Below are 20,919 nucleotides of genomic sequence, written 5' to 3' on the forward strand. Positions count from 1 at the left end.
TTCCCACTTAATGTTCATGATTGTTGTTTTTAATTGCTACCTGCTAATGTTTCCCAATTTACTTAATTCTTTTCCCCCTGTTAGGTATGATGATTAAAAGAGCTGGTGGGGAGGAGGCATTACTCATTCATTTGTTGAACAAATATTTAATCGGCACCTCCTATGTTGTCAGGTGCTGTGCTAGATCCAGGGGATACAATAGTGAATAAGACAAAAACACTTTGCCTCCACAGAGCAGCTCACAGCCTCCTGGGGGACGTAGTCCACAAGAGGCGATCATAGGCAGGGTGGTGATGGGGGAAGTCCAGATACAATGATAGCACAGAGCAGGGATCCAAGCCCACCCCACACACGTCAGAACAGCTGCCAATTAAGGCCACAGCCCATCACTCCAGGAAGACTAGAATATGTTGCATGGCCACCATTTTATCATCTGCAAAATCAATGATGGCCTCCAAACATGAACCACTCATGGCCCTTTGATGGAACTTGGGAACTCAGGGTTCCCAGGGGCTCAGCTACTTCAGGATTTGGATCCCCAAACTATTTTCATCCCATGGTAACTTCATCAAAGGCTTGTTTGCCATTCTTTTGCCCAAAGGGGCCTAAAACAGCAACGTCCATTCTCTATTCATTGTTCATGTCACTATTGTCCTTGTTGATGACAAGGACGATGGTGCTGATGCTGATGCTGTCTTTGACAGCTGTCGTTACCTGAGCATCTTCACGTGTCAGGTGCTTTATAAATGTTATTTCATTGATCTTCACAATAGCCCTGTGAGGTGGTGTTGCTAGCTTCATGGTTTTTAGGTCATCACCACATCAGAGAGGTTAGGTAACTTGCTCAAGCTCAGCCTAATATAGAAGCTCAGCCCTAAACCTAGAAGGAGCCAATTCTCTAATCGCAGAATTATACCGCTTAATGTGTTAAGAGCAGTCAGGGTGTGCTGGTTTTACCATCAAGGTGGGTTACTATTTATAATGCATATATACCCTGACCCTTTTAATAGAGAGCTTGAGGTGGCTTACAATAAACACATTCCAATATGGCTTAAAAAGAGGTACTACGGAATGGGAATTTAAACCAATGTAAAGTGGTTGCTGTGATTGCTCAGCTGGGGCTCTGAGCTTCCTGGCAGCCATGGTAAAAATGGAGGTACAGTAAAACCTTGGTTTGCGAGCATAATTTGTTCTGGAAACATGCTTGTTATCCAAAGCACTTGTATATCAAGGCGAATTTCCCCATAAGAAATAATGGAAACTCAGATGATTCATCCCACAACCCCAAAATATTCAAATAAAATGATTACAATACTGTACTATAATACAAAATAATAAAGAAAATACAAAATATAAAGAAAAGTAAACAAATTAACCTGCACTTACCTTTGAAAACCTTCATGGCTGGTGTGAGGGAGATGAGAGAGGAGGGTTATTATGTAGGAAGACTTTCACTATCACTAATGGAACCACTGCTATCTATTGGCTCAATGGGATCTTTTCCTGCGCCATTGTATATGCTTGTACGGATGTTGACTACAGTACAGTATTAAAATTTTTTTAATGTTTATTTATTTTTGAGACAGAGAGAGACAGAGCATGAACGGGGGAGGATCAAGAGAGAGAGAGAGGGAGGCATAGAATCCAAAGCAGGCTCCAGGCTCTGAGCTGTCAGCACAGAGCCCAACGCGGGGCTCAAACTCACGGACCATGAGATCATGACCTGAGCCGAAGTCATACGCTCAACCGACTGAGCCACCCAGGCGCCCCAGTTCAGTATTAAGAAACTCTTGTCATATACTGTATTTAATATAACTGGCAATAAGGCAGCAGAAGAAAGGGTCTATATCTGCAGGCAGCCTGACCTAGAATGAAGCAAAGCATTCCTAAGCTTACTCTTGTATGGAAAAGCAAAGGACCATCCACTGGTGCTTTGAAGTAACAAAAAATACCCTAATGTCAATTGTGGGCACCTTCCAATGTTCTGAAAAATCACTAATTTCTGCCAAACACTGCAGCCTGAGACCGAGCATCTGAACATGGGAGATGATCACCCACAATCCCGTAGAAGGAGAGAGAGAAAGAGAAGAACCATTGGCTCAGTTGTGATCGTGGGACATTTGACATCACGTACTACTCGTATTGCAAGACATCGCTCGTTAATCAAGTTAAAATTGATTAGAAATGTTTGCTTGTCTTGTGGAACACTCGCAGAACAAGTTACTCGCAATCCAAGGTTTCACTGTATTGTATTGCAAAGCCATTATTTTGGAGATAATCTTCCTGGCACCTATTTAGATATTCTATACAGCTTCTATAAAAAACAAAGGCAGGTCCCTTTGGTCAGGTTTCTCAGACAGCAGACTGAGATCTGTGTGCAGGGGGTTTACTGGGGAGTACTATCAGCAACAAAATCTGTAAGGAGGGAGGGAAGCTGGATTGTGCAGAGGGGAAGTTGAACCGCACTGCAGTGGCCTCACCCTCCTGATTCTATCGGGAGCCCTGGAGCTTGGATGGCTCTTCAGGATGTCCCGCCCTAAGGCAAGGGGTCCAGGACTTTATACTCCTATACTGATTATTTCTTGGATGTGGGTTTTCCGGGGGGGGGGGGGGGAGGGCACTTCATTCAGTCTGGGGCAATTCCAGACAGGGACTCTGTTGGGAGCTATCAGAAGCCGACAGCTCTGGCAGCTGAGGGGTCCTGAAAGGGAGACCCAGGTGGTGCGCCATGGTAACCACAGCAGTCGGCTCCTTGTATCTGCCAGTTCCACTCGCTTATCCCATCTTGGCACAGCTCCTTCAGGACTTTGGTAGTTTCCTTTTGGGAAAAACTGGCAAGAGAAAGGTTAGCAAGAGAAAACTACAGACCTCACTGCTGAAACTGGTCTTACAGCTGCAACTGACCCTCATTATCTGTGTTAAGCAGATAATGGCCCGCAAAGATCGTTTGCCTCCCCGGAATTGCTCTCTTTGGAGGATGATGCTATATCAGGGGCTCAGCTTTGGTCTTATTGGCGGCGCATTGGATATTTAGCGGCGCAGTAGCTAGATCCGTCTCGATGCCTGGGAGCGTGTGTTGGCAGTTTCATAAATGACTTCCATCCCTGGAACTCGGGATACTTCACTGACACACTCACTGGACAGTACTGGAGTGGCCGATGACAGAGGCTGACTGATCTCAACCGCCCCCCACCCCCCAAGTCATTTTGGGTACTTGGCTCTTCAGTGCCTCTTCCACGGTGAATGCTTTCAGCTGGAAGGGGTGGCTTTCATATGATTCAATGATCATCACGCTTAACGCGCACTTCGTAGGTTCATCCACACGCCTCTACCCGAGACCTCCTTGTGCCCGATATTTCATCCGTCCACCTTCCAGGACCCTGACAAATCAGTTCATGATGGGCATGAATCAGTTCATCAGTTCGTGACCAGAACCCAGCTCATGATGGGCAGTGGTGGTAGGGACCAGTTCCAAAACGGCTCCCCAGACGTCCTGCCCTAACCCCTCGAGTGAGGATTGTTAGCGCGAATATGTGACTATGACAAGATATCCCTCCTGTGATTCTGTTATGTTATATAGCACATTTGATGGTAAAATAAGATTATTGGGGTGGGTCTGCTCTCATGACCTGAGCCTTTCGAAATGGGGAGCTTTATCTGGCTGATAGCAAAAGAAAAAATGAGAGAGATTTGAAATATGAGAGGAGTTCGATGTGCTGCTGGCTTGAGGATGGGGGGGCCACATGAGAAGGAACGCAGTGACCTTCACATGCTAAGAGAGGCCCGTGGTGGACAGCCAATAAATACAGTCCTACAGGGGCGCCTGCGTGGCTCGGTTGGTTAAGTGTCCGACTTTGGCTCAGGTCGTGATCTCACGGCTCACGAATTTGAGCCCCATGTGGGGCTCTGTGCTCACAGCTCAGAGCCTGGAGCCTGCTTCGGATTCTGTGCCTCCCTCTCTCTCTGCCCCTCCCCCGCTCATATTCTCTCTCAATTGAAGATAAACCTTTAAAGATTTTATTAAAAAAGTAAATGTTAAAAAAATGTTAAAAAAGAAACAAACCAGTCCTACAACCACAAAGAACTAAACTTGGTCAACAGCCTGAATTCAGATAAGAACAGCCTGGGGGCGCATAGGTGACTCAGTCAGCTGAGTGGCCAACTCTTGATTTCAGCTCAGGTCATGATCTCAAGGTCTTAAGATCAAGCCCGGCGTGGGTTGGGTTCCACACTGGGTGTGAAATCTGCTTAAGATTCTCTTTCTGCCCTTCCCCTGTTCTCTCTCTCTCTCTTTCTCTCTCCCTCAAAAAGAAAAAAAAAAAAAAAAAAAAAAGAACTCAGCCTGGCTAACATCTTGATTTTGGCCTTATGATACCCTAAGAGGGGAACCCATCTGAGCCACGCTGGACTTCTGACCTATGTATTTATGAGCTAATAAATTTGTGTTCCCTTAAGCTGTTACATTTGTGATAATTCGTTACACATGAGTAGAAATATAATAGAACATTTCTGCCACGTAGTCACTTGATATCCCACGGTCAGCAGGATCAGAGGTTCTGCCTCTAGCAGGGCCTGGCTATTTTTCACATGGTGTGTACTTCTCTGTGGTACATGCCATGGCTGGCTCCAGAATTCACGTGTGTCTACTGCGATTTTCCTACTGCGGTTTATAATAAATTCTGCACGGTATCTTTTCCTTCCACAAACCCCTCTAGCACCATAGGGTCTCCTGTGTCATGTGACCCAAGCAACAGGGTGACCTGCCCCACAGCCCGGACCTACTGCAGAGTCCTCCCCTGGTCTCGGTGCCTTGTTCAACACGGGCAGCCTTGGGGCGCCTGGCTGGGCTTAGTCAGTAGAGCGCGCGGCTCTTGATCTCGGGGTCACGTGTTCGAGCCCCACTCTGGGTATAGAGATTACTTAAAAACAAAAAACATAACACAACTGGCAGCCTTATGTGTCACCTGATACATGACTGGCTCAGAGCAGTATCCCAAGTGTAAAATAAATATGCTGCCTCCAGGACTCAAAGAGGGCAAGCAAAGGTTGTGTTTCATTTTGGTGGTAGATGACGCAAGACACAATAATTCGTCTTTTACTTCGGAGGGGATGTCCTGGCAGGGCCCCAGACCACCGGATCCTCATCAATTCGCTGATGTGGCAAAAATTCACTGATGTGTTTTTTCTACTAAAAAGTAGAAGAAAACAGCAGAAATAGTAAACATATCCAAATGCTGGTTCTTTGAAAAACACAACAAAATACATAAATCTCTGGTTTACCTAATGAAAAAAAGAGAGAAAGGCGAAACACACAAAATAAGTGACAGGAACAAATAACCACTGGAAAAAAGGGAGTTTTAAAAATAAGACTATTTTGCACTATTTTTTTGTGAATAGACTTGAAGATGTAGGTAAAATCCATAATTTTCCAGAAAACACAATTTATCAAAATTGTCCATAGTAAAAATAGAAAAGTTAAACAAAAGAAGTCTCATAAAATACTCTCTTTTAAAATACATTCTCGGGGCGCCTGGTTGGCTCAGTCGGTTGGGTGTCCGACTCTTGATTTCAGCTCAGGTCATGATCCCGGGGTCATGGGCTCGAACCTCCCCTTCCCCCCTCCCCCCATTGACCCCTTGAGCCCTGAGTCAGGCTCTGTGCTGAGCATGGAACCTGCTTGGGATTCTTTCTCTCTCTCCCCCTCTATGCCTCCCTTGTTTGTGTGTGCATGCACTCTCTCTTTCTCTCCCAAATAAATAAGTAAAATAAAGCATATTCTCTTGGGGCACCTGGCTGGCTGGCTGGCTGGCTGGCTAACTCTTGATCTAGGGGTCATGAGTTAGAGCCCCATGATGGGTGTAGAGATTATTACATAATACATACATACATACATACATAAACTTAAAAAAATAAAATACATTCTTTTATTTTTCTACTTGGTTTTGTTGTTAATCATAGTAAGAGATGAAAACTATTCTTTGCTTTTTTTGTTTTGTTTTGTTTTTTATATTTATTTATTTATTTTTTTTTAGCATTTATTCATCTTTGAGAGAGACAGAGCATGAGCAGAGGAGGGGCAGAGAGAGAGGGAGACAGAATCCAAAGCAGGCTCCAGGCTCTAGGCTCTGAGCTGTCAGCACAGAGCCTGACGTGGGGCTCAAACCCACAAACCGTGAGACCATGACCTGAGCTGAAGTCAGATGCTTAACTGACTGAGTCACCCAGCTGCCCCTGAAAACCATTCTTTGAATTACTTTTTTTCATCTGATGTAATAATGAAAGCCAAAGTGTTCATGTTTCTTAAAATAGCCCTAAATGTGCACTTGAACTTCTTACCGAAACAATGTTAAAGCCCCACATTGGGTATAGAGATTGCTTAAATCAACTTAAAAAATAAATAAATAATGGAAAAAACTATAAAAAATCCAAACAATTCCCCTCCCCCAAACATACCATAATCAAGTGGGATTTATTCCAGTAATACAAGAATGGTTTGATATTGTTCATTAATATAATTTACCATAATAATAAATTTATGAGAAAATTATATACTATAGATATTACAAACCTTTTGACTAAATATTTATGATCAAAACATTAAATAAAAACAAGAATTAATTAATTTTCATATAATAAATGTATATATTCAGAATGTATACTTCATTCCTAAAGACGGCATCTTATTTAATGAATAAGCATGTGAGGTCAGGAACAAGGCAAGGATAGCCAATATGTCCACTGCTATTTAACATAATATCAGAGATATTAGCCAATGCTACTCGACAAGAGAAAACTCCTAGAAGCATAAGAGTCAACATTAAAAAATAAAACTATCTCTATCGGTAGGTGACATGATAGTACAGTTGGAAAACTCAAAAGTTTTAATGATAAAACTAACACAAGGGAAATAATTCTGTAGGATATATATATATATATGTACATATGTACATATATATATATATATCCATGCACATTTTTATAGAGATGAATAAAATATAAATACAATTGTACACATATGTTTATATTTATATGAACTATAGCCAGTTAGAGGAAATCATGAAAGAGAAACCTCTATTTATTACAGAAACAAAACAGTAGAAAATATTTAGGAATAAACTAATAAATATTTGAATGATGTGGACATTCTAACATAGACTGTGAGGGAGTTATTGACCTGGTATTGTGGTCCTAGGCAGCTAGAACATGAGTTACACGGCCGCAGATGAGAAAACAGCATATAATAGGTAGGCTTGGGTCTGAAAGTAGCCACCTACGTAAGTCACTTGGAATCCCTAGGGCATTACAAGCTCAGGTACCAGGAGGGTGGTGACTAGTCCCAGGAGAGGTGTCCTGGGTGCTACCTTCTGTCCTGGCTGATTTTCCATCTGGCTCCGGGTCTCCTGTCCCTCTGGGCTGGGAAGCTGGCAGCTGGTGTCAATGTGGTGATTTGCCTGGCTCCGTTCTCTCTTCTAGTATCAGTTTTTCCGTAATAAAACTTTTGCTTTGATCTGCTGGAGTGTCAAATGTTTTATTTACTACTGCTAAAATTGTCAAAACCTCTCTGTGGAAAACTTTAAAACACTCCCAAAGGACACAACAGGAGACTTGAACAAAACAAAAGGCGTCCCTTGTTCTTTGACGGGACAATTGAACATCATAAAGATGTAATTCTTATTAAGTTAATCTATAATTTTAACATGATCCTAATAAAAAGACCACATTCCCTCCCTCGGGAGAGTTGACTTCAGAACTCATATAGAAAAATAAACACACAACCATAGCTATAAAAAACCCCAAAAAAGAAGAGCTGTGAGAAACCAGGCTTGTCAAGCAATAAATGATATTATAAAGAATCTATAATTAAAACTGGTAAATGAATAGACAGACTTAGGACAAAATAGAAAGTTCAGGAATAGACCTAAGTGCATATGGAAATTCAGCATACGATAAAGATAAGATCTTAAACCACACAGGAAGAGCTGGTTCTTTCAATAAGTGGTGTTGGGGGCAACTGGTTGGCCATTTGGAGAAAGATAAAATTGGATCCATGGCTCACCCTGGACACCAGAATAAACTCCAAATGGATCAGAGGTCTCAGTGTAAGAGAGAAAGGCATGCAAATATTGGAAGAAAACAGGAGAATTTAAAAAATAATCTCAGTGTGGGGGAACTTTTTAAACCCTAACTCTGACTCAAAATCCAAATGTAACAGAAGAAAAGATTGATGAATTTCTCTGCAAAAAAATAAAGTGGAATCAGCATGGCAAAAAAAATATAATAAGCAAAATCAGAACAGAGATACTGAACTAGGTGGAAATATTCGTCACCTATATCAGAGATAAAGATCTAATTTCTCTAATACATGAAGAGGACTTAAAATTGAAGGGGAAGGAAACTCTCCAAATATAAAATACAAATGGAGGCAATATAAAAATGGACAAAACAGACAATTTTTTAAAAAAGGTATATGACAGTCCTTAAATACCTTTTGTGGAAAGGAAAGCAAGCCTATGTGGATATGACATACACATGAAAGAGAAAGGAGGGGGGCAGGGAGGGAGACACAGAGAGACAGAGAGAAGAGAGAAGAAAGAGAAGACAGGGGAACACAGGTTATGTTCTTTCTTTACAAAAGAAATCATCTAATAAATGTAGATGGATTGATTCAATTAGAAAACCCTCATATATAGCTGGTTCTAGCAAGGATCATGAGTGGATGCTAAAACCGCAGGCGAATGACGATTGGGGAATAGGACACTTACATAGTCTCCAAGTGTCATGTCAAAGATGGTTTCTAACTACAAAGGAAGAGAGATGGATGGGATCTTGAGTTCTGTTTCAATCGAGGGAGACAACTTCACATCACCAAGTAATGGAGCAAACTGGCCTGATGGGCCACCTTGTGTGAAGAATGGAAGATAAACAATACCACCTACGTAGTCTTCTTGTTGAAGTATTTTAAGCTAAACTTAGTAATGAGAAAATGATAAGACAAATCCAGAATAGAATATTAATTCTGCAGGGTGCCTGGGTGGCTCAGTTGGTTGAGCAGCTGACTCTTGGTTTCAGCTCAGGCTATGATCTCACGGTTTGTGAGGTCGAGCCCCGTGTCAGGCTCTGTGCTGACAGCATGAAGCCTGCTTGCGATTCTCTCTCTCCCTCTCTTTCTGCCCCTCCCTAGCTTGTTCGCACTTTCTCAAAGTAAATAAATAAACTTTAAAAAAAAGAATATAAATTCTGCAAATCCTAGATTCTTTAAAATTGTCAATGCTATAAACGACAAAAAAAAAGTGTGAAAACGATTACAGGATAAAGCAGACTAAGGAGAATAAAAAATACAATACGTAAAATGTGTATCATAGAGTTAAACAAAAAAAGCAAATATAAAAGATGTTATCTAGACAACTGGGAAAATTTGTAGATGTAGAGAAAATAATACTATATTATTATATCAGTGTTAAATTTCTTGCGTGTCTTGATATTGTTGTTACAGAGAAAAATATCCTCGTTCTTTGGGAATACTTGGTATTTAGGGATGAACTGTTATGGTACCTAGCACTTATTTTCAATTAGCTTAGCAAAAATGAAACAAGAACAAAGTGGTTATCTGAATCCTTGAAGCTTAGTTTGAAACACACATTGGAAAAACTGGCGTTCAGACACCTGGGTGGCTCTGTTGGTTGAGCCTCTGACTTTGGCTTAGGTCATGATCTCATGGTTCACGGGTTCAAGCCCCACGTGGGGCGCTGTGTGGACAGCTCAGAGCCTAGAGCCTGCTTCTGTCTCCCTCACTCTCTGCTCTCCCCCACTTGTGCTCTCTCTCTCTCTCTCTCTCAAAAATAAAAATAAACATTCAAAAATTTTTTTAATAACAAAAAAAGAAAAAACCGGCGTTGAAATGACCTTCATGACACGCCCTTAAAAACCTAAATCTGAATTGTTGATGGTAAGGGGTTGTAGGAACACTCAATTATCATAAAAATCATCCTTGATGAAATTGTTCTTAATGAACAGCCAGCAATGGAGAGGCTGTTACTCGTCCAAGATTACGGACAGAAACAGAAGACTAGAACATGAGGAAAGAATGCCATATTATTTATTTTATGTATTTTATTATTTTTAAGAATGCTATCTTACTATCTGTGCCACAGACTATGTGACATTTCTTTTTTCTCTTTTGTTTTCTTAACCTTTTGAAGAAATTTTATTAAGGTATAACAGATGCAGAAAGAGACACAAATCATAGACGTGTAACTTGTTGAATTTCTATGACACATCCACGAAACCACTATCCAGATAAGAAACAGAACAATCCAACAGCTCAGAAGCCTCTGTAGGGCTAAGATTGAAAACAGCTTGAGGATCACCCAGTGGATGCTTTCTTTCCCCCTGTTTAGTTAGTAATATTTATTTCATTTTTTTCAGCAAACATGTTTTGAATACCTTCCTCTGTGTCAAACACCCTGAAATGCATGTTGCATTCCATATCACAGTATTCATTCTTGGTAGGCACCTACCGTAACAGAAGTTGTTTATATAAAATCCTTTCCAGTTAAAGAATAGATAGATGTTTGTCAGGCTTTCACTGTCCAGCATTCACTCATTCTTGGCACCCTTAGATTTTTCCACTAAGGGCATCACAGACTCTCCGATTTCCTTTCTTTCTTCTGCCCTCCCTCCCTCCCTCCCTTCCTTCATTCCTTCCTTCCTTCCTTCCTTCCTCTCTCTCTTCCTTTCTTTTCTTTTCTTTCTTCCTTTCTCTCTTCATCTTCCTTCCTTTCCTTCCTTCCTTCCTTCCTTCCTTCCTTCCTTCCTTCCTTCCTTCCTTCCTTCCTTCTTTCTTTCTTTCTTTCTTTCTTTCTTTCTTTCTTTCTTTCTTTCTTTCTTTCTTTCTTTCTTTCTTTCTTTCTTTCTTTCTTTTCTCTTTCATCTCTACACCCAACATGGGGCTTGAACTCATGACACCGAGATCGAGTGGCATGCTTTCTGACTGAGCCAACCAGGCATCCCCAGACTCTCCAATTTCCAACATGCAGGCTTCAGGTGGCATTCATGGACTTCTGACACCAGGGATGAGCATGTGACTCTGGCTTGGCCAATGAGAGTATCACATTTTCTGGCCATAGATGGGTTCATGAATAGGAACATGTCCCAGTCAGAGCCAATGAAACGTAATAAGGATTTGGTTAGGATCACTGGTTCAGGCACATTCACTTTTCTGTTAGACATGATCAGAGCGTGGGAGGGGATGTTGATGTAGAAATGCTCAGAGCCATTTTGCCGCTTCTGAAGGGCCACCCCAGCTTCAGAATTTCCATGGCATTGGCTGAGGTCTCCATGGAGGTTTTATCACAGCCCACTTCTCTTTCTGCCCAACCCTGCTTCCTTCTCTTTGCTTCCCTAATTATTGATCTCTGGAGCAGCAGCACATCTCTGTCTCAGAGTCTGTTTCCCAGGGAGCCCAACTTTGGCAGACATGGTGTTAAACACTCACCTAAATTATTCATTCCACAGATGAATTCTGAAGACTTACTGTGTGCTACACATACAGCATTGTGACTCTCACAGCAACCTACGGACCTCGTGGTGAGAGAACTGAAGCACACAGTAGCTGGGTAACCCATCCAGGGTCACACTGCTAGTAAGCAATAGAGTCAGGATTGAAAGCCAACGTCCCTAACGATCCTGCTACAGACAAACCAATGGCAGAACTAAACACCACCCCAGATTTCCAGATCTTCAGAGCCAACATCCTTGTGCAGAATCTTCTCCTGCCTCCTATTATCACTTCATCCAAACATCTTGCCTGCCTTCATGGCCCTGGAATTGGAACTGAGCTCAGCCCTCCGAGGCTCCTCTGGCTGTGAATTCCTTGATCTGGTTTCCTGGGTTCTCAGATCAAGGGAACACAATCCCTCAGCTCCTCCCTCTCCCCCAGTCCCTGGCTTCCCCATATTAGTTTCCTAGGGTTGTTATAACAAAGCGCCACCAACTAGATGGCTTAAAACAACAGAAATTTACCCCCACAGTTCTGGAGGCCAGGGGCCGGAAGTCCAGGTGTGGACAGGGCCATCTGAGACATGAGGGGTGGGGGGGGAGAACCCTTGTTAGCTTGTGGGGCTGCCTGCCCGCGCTCAGTGCTCTTGGACTTGCAGCCAGTCCACGTGGTCACGTGGCCTCCTCCCTGTGCAATCTATGTCTAAGTTGGCTTCTTCTTGTAAGACACCAGTCATATTGGATGAGGGCCCACCTAATGACCTAACTGGACTGTATCTGCAAAAGCCCTATTTCCAAAGAAAGTCACATTCACAGGTGCCAGGGGTTAGGGCTTCAACAGATCTTTTTAGGGGACACGATTCAACCCATAACACTCCCTTAGATATTTTAGACATGTGTATTTGCTCTTCTCTGGGGAGAGGGGAGCAGAGTGAAGCAGCCATGTGATAGGGGAAACCCTATCCCTCCCCAATCCTAACAGGCCTTCTTTGGGATTCTTTAAATCATCAGAAGTCAAGTTCCTCAGTGAAACGTTCTGAGGAGCAGGCAACCCCCCCAGCAAGCCCCCATCCTCAATAAATCCCCCACCTCCAAAGACTGAACCAAACCACACCCCTCACCCCTTGCACTCTCTTGGGGGCCCTCCTCTTACGGATTCAAATTTTCTGAGCTGCCTGGTGTTTTGTGACCAAGCAGGTCATCATCACAGCCACTTATACTGAGAGATGACTCTGGGCCAGCCTTGTGCTCAGCCTCACAACAAAAGAAGGAACAATTTGTGATCCCCATCTTACGGCCGAGGAAAAGGGAGAGTGGAGTTCACAAAGCAAGGCCCAAGGTCCCTGGCTGGAAAGGAGGAGAGCCAGGACCCAAGGCCAGGGCTGCAGGTCTCCTCCCCACTGTGTTCTGACAATACTCCCTTTTCCCTGCTTCCCTTCCAGATGGTTCCTGCAAGTCTATCCTTTCACCCTGGCGCTTTTACATGCAGAAGGTGACTGCCATCCCGATTCAGATCACCCTCCCCCTTTCAAGAGAAGACTGTGTATTATGATCACTGATTCCCCGATGCAAAGTTCAGTCATCATTATGTGAAAACCAATCAACAGCAGCTTGCTAAGCCCCATTCACATGCCAGATGACACTGGCCTATGTGCTTTACATTAAAAAAAAAAAAAATTCCAGCTTTATTGAGGTATAATTGACAATAAATTGTAAGACAGATTAAGACATGGTATGATCTGATGTATGTATACATTGTGAAAGAGCTCCACCGTCTGGTTATAATTATCATATCCATCACTTCACAGATTTATCTTTGTGTTATCAACTCTTGTCACCATGTTTTACATTAGATCCCCAGACCTGTTCATTGTTTTTTTTTGTTTTTTTTTTTTTAAGTAAACTCGACATCCATCATGGGCTGGAGCTCATGACCCCAGGATCAAGAGTTGCACACTCTACCCACTGAGCCATCCAGGTGCTCCAAGACCTATTCATCCTAGAGCTGAAAGTGTAAGTCCTTTTACCACTCTCCTAAGTGCTTTATATTTAATCCTCACAGTAATCTTACCGCGCGGGCATTATTACTCTCCTTCTTCAGAGGGAAACACTGAAGCTCAGAAAGGTGAAGTTACTTGCCTTAAGTCATGCAGCTAACAGATCCTGGGTCTGGGTTTCTAATCCAGCTATTCTGACTGGAGAGTCTATGCCGGGAGGGGCTCGGCAGGGTCTCCTGCAGGGGGTAGCCCTGGGATGACCAAAGGTGCCACATCAGGGAGTGGCACTCGTCCATCAGCTCCAGGCCAGCTGCAAGGGTGCCCGCTCAGTGAGGTCAGCACATCACAGGCTCTCACTGTTCCTGGCGTCACACTGGCATGCAAAGGCCTCTGGTATTGCCTTCCATAATGGTCACCTGATCCCCGAACTGGTGGGCAAACAGCCTGAGATGTTTATTCCCTGATGACCAACTGGTCTGATAAACAGACAGCCCCAGTGATAAGAGAAGACGGGAGGAGGTGATTGGGGGGAGGGGCTCGATAAAGGAATCCCCTGACTCTGAGAAGTGCTGTTTTGCTTGGCTGGGGCCCTAGTCACACTACCAGCCTCTGAATGACAGTGACATTCCCTAGGGATTAAGCTTGCAGTGTAGAAGCTGGGTCTCCACAGGGGGTGCGGAGCCCCATGGAACTTAAATCACGCAATTAGCCACCAGCTAACATTTCTCCCACATTCATTTCATAGCACCATCGTCTCCCATCCCCCCCCCCCCCAATTCAGCTGCAACTTCTTTTATAACACCCCTTCTTATATCCTGCTGCTTTCTCTTGGAAATAGCAAAGGAGATAAAGCTATTTTCTGGATCCTTCAAAACACAGCTCAAAATTCTTTTCCAGGAAGCCATGCCCACATAACCCTGCCCTCGCCTGCTTTGAGTCCCCCGGGACTCTGAATTCAAACCACAGTTACTGGTTTGTCGCCAGGTACTGAACAAGTGGTAGGACAGAGCTCAAGCCACCTGGGTTTGGGGCAGTGATGCGTTCAGGGAAGACAAAGGTGCTGATGTCACTCTTAGTTTGGGATGACTGCTTTTCTGTTTAGGAATAATCGATACACCTCATGGTCCAGAACCTGGATTTTCTGACGCCAAGCCACCTGCTATACTGATTATAACACAACACCTGTGTAGCTCATTAGAGGACAAGGGGACCTAGATGACAAATCCACCATCAGAGAGATGGAGGCTGAGCCCTTCCTCACAGCCAATGAGGGACCTTCTCTGTGAGTTGTTAGGCAGAAAAGAACCTCATGGGTCATGTCCTCACTTTTCCTCAGCTAAAGTTCCCTGACTGTCTCCTTCAAATTCAAATGTGCATCCAGTTCCATGAGTAACCATATTATTTTTAAACAGCATCCTTCAGCCACTGCCTCTCCTGGGTTTTCAGAGAGGTAATCCTTAGTGAAGCCAGCACAGGATTTTATTTTATGATTGTTTGGAAACATATCCAGGGATTCCAAGGAGTTCAAGTAAAAGATCATGCTATAGCTCTGAGAAAAGGGTCAGCATATGGAGGAAGCTCACCTCAGGGGGATGGAAAAGAGAATCCAGGTCATGTGGAGAGATGGGAGATGAAAGAGAGAGAGATTGGAGACAAATATCAGAGATATCCAGCCAGGATTTAGCAGAGAAACTTCTGGTCTCAAAAGCCCATAATACCAAGATGCACCATGCCACCATACAGAGTAGTTAAAAGTCCGATCCCAGGGGTGATGAAGACTGGGGTTCGATCTACAGCACCACCACTTAATAGCTGGTCAGGTGGCTGAACTTCTTTGAGCCTCAGTTTTTTAATCTGTAAAATGGGCACAAAAACAACCACCTGGTGATTGTAAGGAATTAAATGAGAAATAGTATGTACTTAAGACAGCTTGGCATAGAGTAATATTCAAAAAAAGCAGTAACTGTTATCATTAACCCCCAGATAACAGTTACTATGTTGTGACTCACGTTGATAGGTTGATTAATGTTTATCCATCAATGTCAAACTAGTAAACTGTCTAACTGTAGCAACATGACTGCTGACAACTTAATAAGTTAATTATTCAACTATCTCTACTGGGTTGTTAGGATGTCAAAAGGCTACTCTGGACAATACTTTGTCCAATGTGTTTCTTCATTCTTCCAGATGGATTTTTGCTTTAAAAATAAATATCCTATTAATGTGCTAAGTATTATTAAGAATTACTAGTTGAAGAAATAATTAAGTTTTGTAGTTAGCTAATTAAAAAAGCACATGTTCATAGTAAAAAAGTTTCAAACAATACATATACTTCAATAAAATTGTATTTCAAATATTCAAACAATATAAAAAATCACAAAAGGATAAAGTTCTGGCCCCATCCCAATTTCTAGAGGTTATTACTATTTTTTTTAAATTTTAGAATGTTTATTCATTTTTGAGAGACAGAGCATGAGAGGGGGAGGAGCAGAGAGAGAGGGAGACACAGAATCTGAAGCAGGCTTCAGGCTCTGAGCTGTCAGCACAGAGGCCGATTTGGGGCTCAAACCTACAAACAATGAGATCATGACCTGAGCCAAAGTCGGATGCCTAACCGACTGAGCCACCCAGGTGCCCCAAGAGGTTATTACTGTTAATAATAAATTTCTTGTAGAATTTTTCTAGAAATGTTTTATGATCTTTGACTTTACATATATTGAATCATACTGTTGAGGAACTTATAGTTTCTACTCAGTAACACATCTTGGAAATTTCTCCCTAGCAGTCTGTATAGATTTGCCCCCTGCTTTTTAAGGTCTACGTTGTATTCCCTTGTATGTAGGGACCACTCTTGATGTACCCAGTCCCTCACTGCTTGGCACTATGGTTGTTTCTAGCTTTTGCTATTATGAACAATGCCACGATGAACTCCCTTGTACATGGGGCTTTGGTTGTTGCTACATGTAAACGCACAGTATAAATTCCTGGAAAAGTAACTACTAAGTCAGTTTGTGCAGTTTTAATAGACACTGTCAACTCACTTCCAAAGAGGTTGTAGCAACTGACATTTTCACCCACTAGTGTGTGAGAATGTCTGTGTTCTGCATTCACCAGCATTGGGTGAAAATTATCAAACATTACAATCTAGTAAATCTATTAAAAATAACAGTAATAATATACATGTGTGGAATAGTAGTACCTATTAAGGGATCTCATCTGCAGAGATGAATGTTTACAATCATCGCTGAGAATGGGCTGGTTCCCCTTTGGGAAGTTGCAGGGAGCTAGACCAGGGTCTGAAGCTTAGCTCCACTGGTTATCATCCTAGTGACCTTGGACACAGGTTCATCAAGCTTCTCTGTCTACAAAATGGTGATACTAAATGAAATAAAACATGAAAAAGCTCCTAGAACTAGCGTCTGGAACCCATCAAATATTTATTAATATTAGGAAGCACGGCAGAGTCTGTGGCAAGTTTGAGAACGACCCTAGTAAGTAAAAGAGACCTGGGTTCTAGTTCCCCCACCACCTTCCCACTACTTTTCCCAGTTGCTTAATTTCTCTGAACTTTCTTGCTTGTAAGATGTCAATTTGGATCCCTCCTATTATTTTACTGATTTGGATAAATATGAGGGGCAGAGTTGAGCCACAGTGCAGGTGACATTTTACATTCATTGGAAGACACAGGCAACATCACAGCAAAAGAAGACAGGTGGACTCTCATCTCCATGTCTGTCACTGAGGCAGTGGAGAGAGGTTAGGGACCAGGTCACCTAACTGCAGTCCTGTTTTGGCCTCTTAAAAGCCAGGTGACCTGGCGCAAGTTCTTGCAGCCATCTGAGCCTCAGTTTTCCCAATTCGAAAACACAGATGACAGTAACTAGCTCATGGGCCATTGTGAGTATGAAGTAAGAATCTATGAAAGCACTCAGCAGCTGACTCCTGTTAAATGTTCAGTATATTCATAGACAGCAGAAGTCTCACTGTCTGATCCTAGTTTACTGGTAGATCAGGACAGACAGGATGCTTCCGGGAGTGGAACAAAGAGAAATGTTAGCAGCCCTCACCTCCCAGTCATGCTCCCCATTTGTCAAGGTGACTCACCCAGCCTTTTTTCTCACTTTGGTAACAGTGAAGCGCTCCCTGGCGGGGTGGGGCTGGGGAGGGCACAAAAGCAAGAGTGCTACAGTTTCTTAAATGGCTGCAACCCCAGCTGGGGATCTCTGTCATTCTTCCTGGAAAGAAGTGGGAAAACACAAGTTAAAAAACATTCTTCACTGGTACTGCTTAGTCTGCTTGTTTGCTATTATCCTGTACAACATTTTGCGGCGATTTGAGGCAGAACACGAATAAGCTTTGGGTTTCTGCTGCAGTGTTTCCCTCTCAATTTGTATCTGCTTCCATCTAAGTTTCAGTTATTACATAAACATAAGTTGCAAATATTAAGCTATAAATGGGATCTCTGAAAAGCAACCTGTGAATTATTAATAATTTTTCTATTTTGAAAATTTCAAATGTACGGGAAAAAATGCAAAGAAAAGCCCAATGAATAGATTTTACCCACTGTTATTACTTTGTCGCATATGCTAATGCATTAGTTTTGAGGTGTAGAGAAGTGCATTCATATAATACGGTCTCTCTCTCTCTTTTCTGCCCGTAGAAGTGTTATAGGGATGGATGTAGGTGTATCAACACTGTGACTCCTAGACACTCAGCTTCCTGAAGTTTGAGATCTGTTGTTCTATTTGGCTATAAGGTTGGGATATAAGGAATCATGTTTGTAATAACTGCTGGATTGATACCTCCTGCACCAAATTTGCACGATACATGATCCCTAAGCCTAACAGGACTGTGTAAGCCAGGTCTTTCATTCCCAATCCACATATTTGGTAACTGACACTCAGATGTTGAATCACTCCATTGGTAAACACAGGTTTGTCTTTTTGACTCTAAAGCCCTTTTCACAAAGGTTTTTGGGGATTCTCAGACGGAAATTTTAATGCAAGCATATGGGAAGTTTTAACTTTAGTTTCTGGAAGAGTTGCAATGTTAATTTCAGGTAATTCCTCAACCAGGGCTCCCCTGGGTGGGGGCGGGTGGAGGCAGTGGAAGGTGGAGGAGTTTTATGGAAACCATAGTCAAGAACTCTATTGATAGAAACCAGAGATGATGAGCTAACCACTCAGCCTCAGAAGACTCATTTTGGGATGGCCACTTACTAGTCATATATGGTTGGACAAATCTCCCTGATGCCCTTTCATTTGTGAAGTGGGGGCAACAACCAATACCTGGGTTTTTAGTGAGACTCATTTTCTGAGTTGTGACGATCTTTATTAACACAAGGAATTGACATATTTTATTTGTAGGAGGAAGGAGGGAGGGAGGGAGGGAGGGAGGAAGGAAGGAAAAGGGAAGGAAGGAAGGAAGGAAGGAAGGAAGGAAGGAAGGAAGGAAGGAAGGAAGGAAGGAAGGGAGTGGATGGTCCATTTTTATCTGTAGGAGAGAGGGAGGGGTAAAGATCTAGGTTGGATGACAAAAATCAAGGGAGGCTTAGTTTCCTGAGCCTGCGGGGTGTGGGTGTGGGGGTGGGGAACTGACAGAAACTCACAGTCTGGGGAGAGAAGAAACCATTTTTCAGGGAATTCCGTTAGTTGCCACGTTCCAGAGAACGCATCCCCAGAATGTTCCTTCACGTGGCTGTGGGAGAAGGACGTGTGGGCTTTGAGACCCCCAGCAAACTTCTTTCCAGGCCACGGGACACTCTGGCCTTCGCTCTGGCTTCCAAGGCACCCAAGGGATGCTTTTTCTTTGCTTCCTCCGGGCGGCCAATGTCAGGATTTGGAAAGCTAGTGCGCCCAACGCACGGTAAGGATCTTCTGGATAACCACTCTCCACGAGCTCTGCCCAGCTCCTAGATGTTTCTGTGGCACCGGGTGCCTCCCCAGACCTCCAACTCGCGGGCCAGGACATTAAGCTGCACCTTGAGCGTGGCTCCTCACCGCAGATGCCCGCGGCCTCAGCTGTGAGCTGGCGTGTGCAGGTGAACTGGCGCACACGGGCGCCGGGACAGCGAACGGAACTACACAGGCAGTGATGGTGGCGGCGCGATGTCAGCGAACTCTCTCCTTTTCATCCTTTACATTTCTACTGAGATCTCGCCAATACATAACAAGAATAAAACATATACATGGTTTTGTCTTTGCGCTCCCGGGATCGTAGCGGGAAAAATGAAGAGAAACCACGGCGGTCCCACTGGCTGCTTCCGGAGATCCCTGAAATCAGCAGCCGGAACTGCCAGTGTGGAGAGCCCTCGGGCCTGGTCATGTAAGACCGGAGGTTAGACGTCCCACCGAAGTGGGGGAGGTTCCGGACTTTCCCCCCGCCGGGTCGGGCCCTTCGGACGAGAGTGGCGCTGGCCGGGCTCCAGACGCCGGAAGGTGCCAAGCCCCACTCACTTCGCCCTGGCGATGCGCGCGGACGCCCCGGGGCGCGCTCCGTCCGGCCCGCTTGGCAGGAGCGCGCGAGGTCGCGCGCGCGGTCCCCGGGGACAACCCCGAGGCGGCAGAGCTCCGGGCAGAGGCGCGAGCGCGGCGGCCGGCGGCGGGCTGGAGTGCGTCTCGCCGCCTCACGCGGTTGCGCTGCACTGCGGAGAGCCGGGCCGGGGACCGTGAGGGCGCAAGGTGGCGGTTGGCGCGCGCCGCGTTCCCTCTCCTCTGGCCGCGCTCAGGGTCCAAGGGCAGAGCTCCGCGGCTCACACCGGCGCTGAGCAGTCCCCCGGGGGCCGAGCGGCACCCGCCGGCCGGGGAGACGCCCCCTGGCCCCCGCCCCCGCGTGGCCCGGCTGGGCTAGCGGGAGCGGCGGGAGGAGGAGGAGGAGGAGGCGGCGCCGCCGGGACTGCCTCCTCCCCGCCCCTCGCGTCTCCTCCCCGCGCCACCGGGAAGGACAAGGGGACTGGGCACGGGGACCCCGGCCAGTGAGCGCCCGTGCCCCGGGGCCGCCCTTTGCGTGCGCTCTCTCGCCTCGAGCCCGGGGCCGGCCTCGCCTCACATGGTGCTGGCCGCAGCCATGAGCCAGGACGTGGATCCCAGCGGCCCGGAGCAACCCGACAGAGATGCCCGCAGCGTGCCGGGTGCACCGGCGCCCCCCGCGGCCCCCGCGCCCCCAGGCCCGCGAGGGATGCCGCCGCCGCCGCCGCCGCCGCCGCCCCCAGCCGGCCTACCGCAGATCATCCAAAAGTAAGAGGAGGGAAAGGGGAGCGGGGACTCGGGGTGCGCTGTGGCTACATCTCTCCCGTCGCGGCTGAACTCTGTGCGGCCGCCTTGCGTGTGAAGTTTTCGCGTCCTCCCTCTGCGCAGGGTCGGTGTCATTCTGGCTGTGCGTGAGGTTGGGGATAGGAAAGCCAAGTTATTTGGGGGAAATAGGTTTG

General features: G+C 44.9%; 1 protein-coding gene and 1 long non-coding RNA gene across 4 annotated transcripts in view; one reads left to right on the top strand and one right to left on the bottom strand.

The window, feature by feature from the left end:
- Positions 1-126: 126 nt before the first annotated feature.
- LOC106984774 (uncharacterized) lies at positions 127-20,658 on the bottom strand. Its single transcript, XR_008292352.1, has 4 exons — positions 19,102-20,658; positions 17,598-17,728; positions 15,077-15,347; positions 127-5,280 (listed from the first exon to the last, which is right to left on the bottom strand). It is a non-coding gene; the product is annotated as an uncharacterized LOC106984774 (long non-coding RNA).
- The window catches only part of RBM20 (RNA binding motif protein 20), a 193,877-nt gene continuing 193,045 nt past the window's right edge, over positions 20,088-20,919 (top strand). For 2 of the 3 annotated variants that reach the window (XM_027063038.2, XM_027063039.2), the window contains exon 1: positions 20,088-20,728. In XM_027063038.2, coding sequence (XP_026918839.1) covers positions 20,541-20,728 — 188 coding nt within the window. In that variant the 5' untranslated portion in view covers positions 20,088-20,540. The remainder of the gene's footprint in view (positions 20,729-20,919) is intronic. The other variant, XM_027063042.2, reaches the window with a different exon arrangement.

The sequence above is a fragment of the Acinonyx jubatus genome, chromosome D2 (genome assembly GCF_027475565.1).
Source record: "Acinonyx jubatus isolate Ajub_Pintada_27869175 chromosome D2, VMU_Ajub_asm_v1.0, whole genome shotgun sequence".
Classification (NCBI taxonomy): domain Eukaryota; kingdom Metazoa; phylum Chordata; class Mammalia; order Carnivora; family Felidae; genus Acinonyx; species Acinonyx jubatus.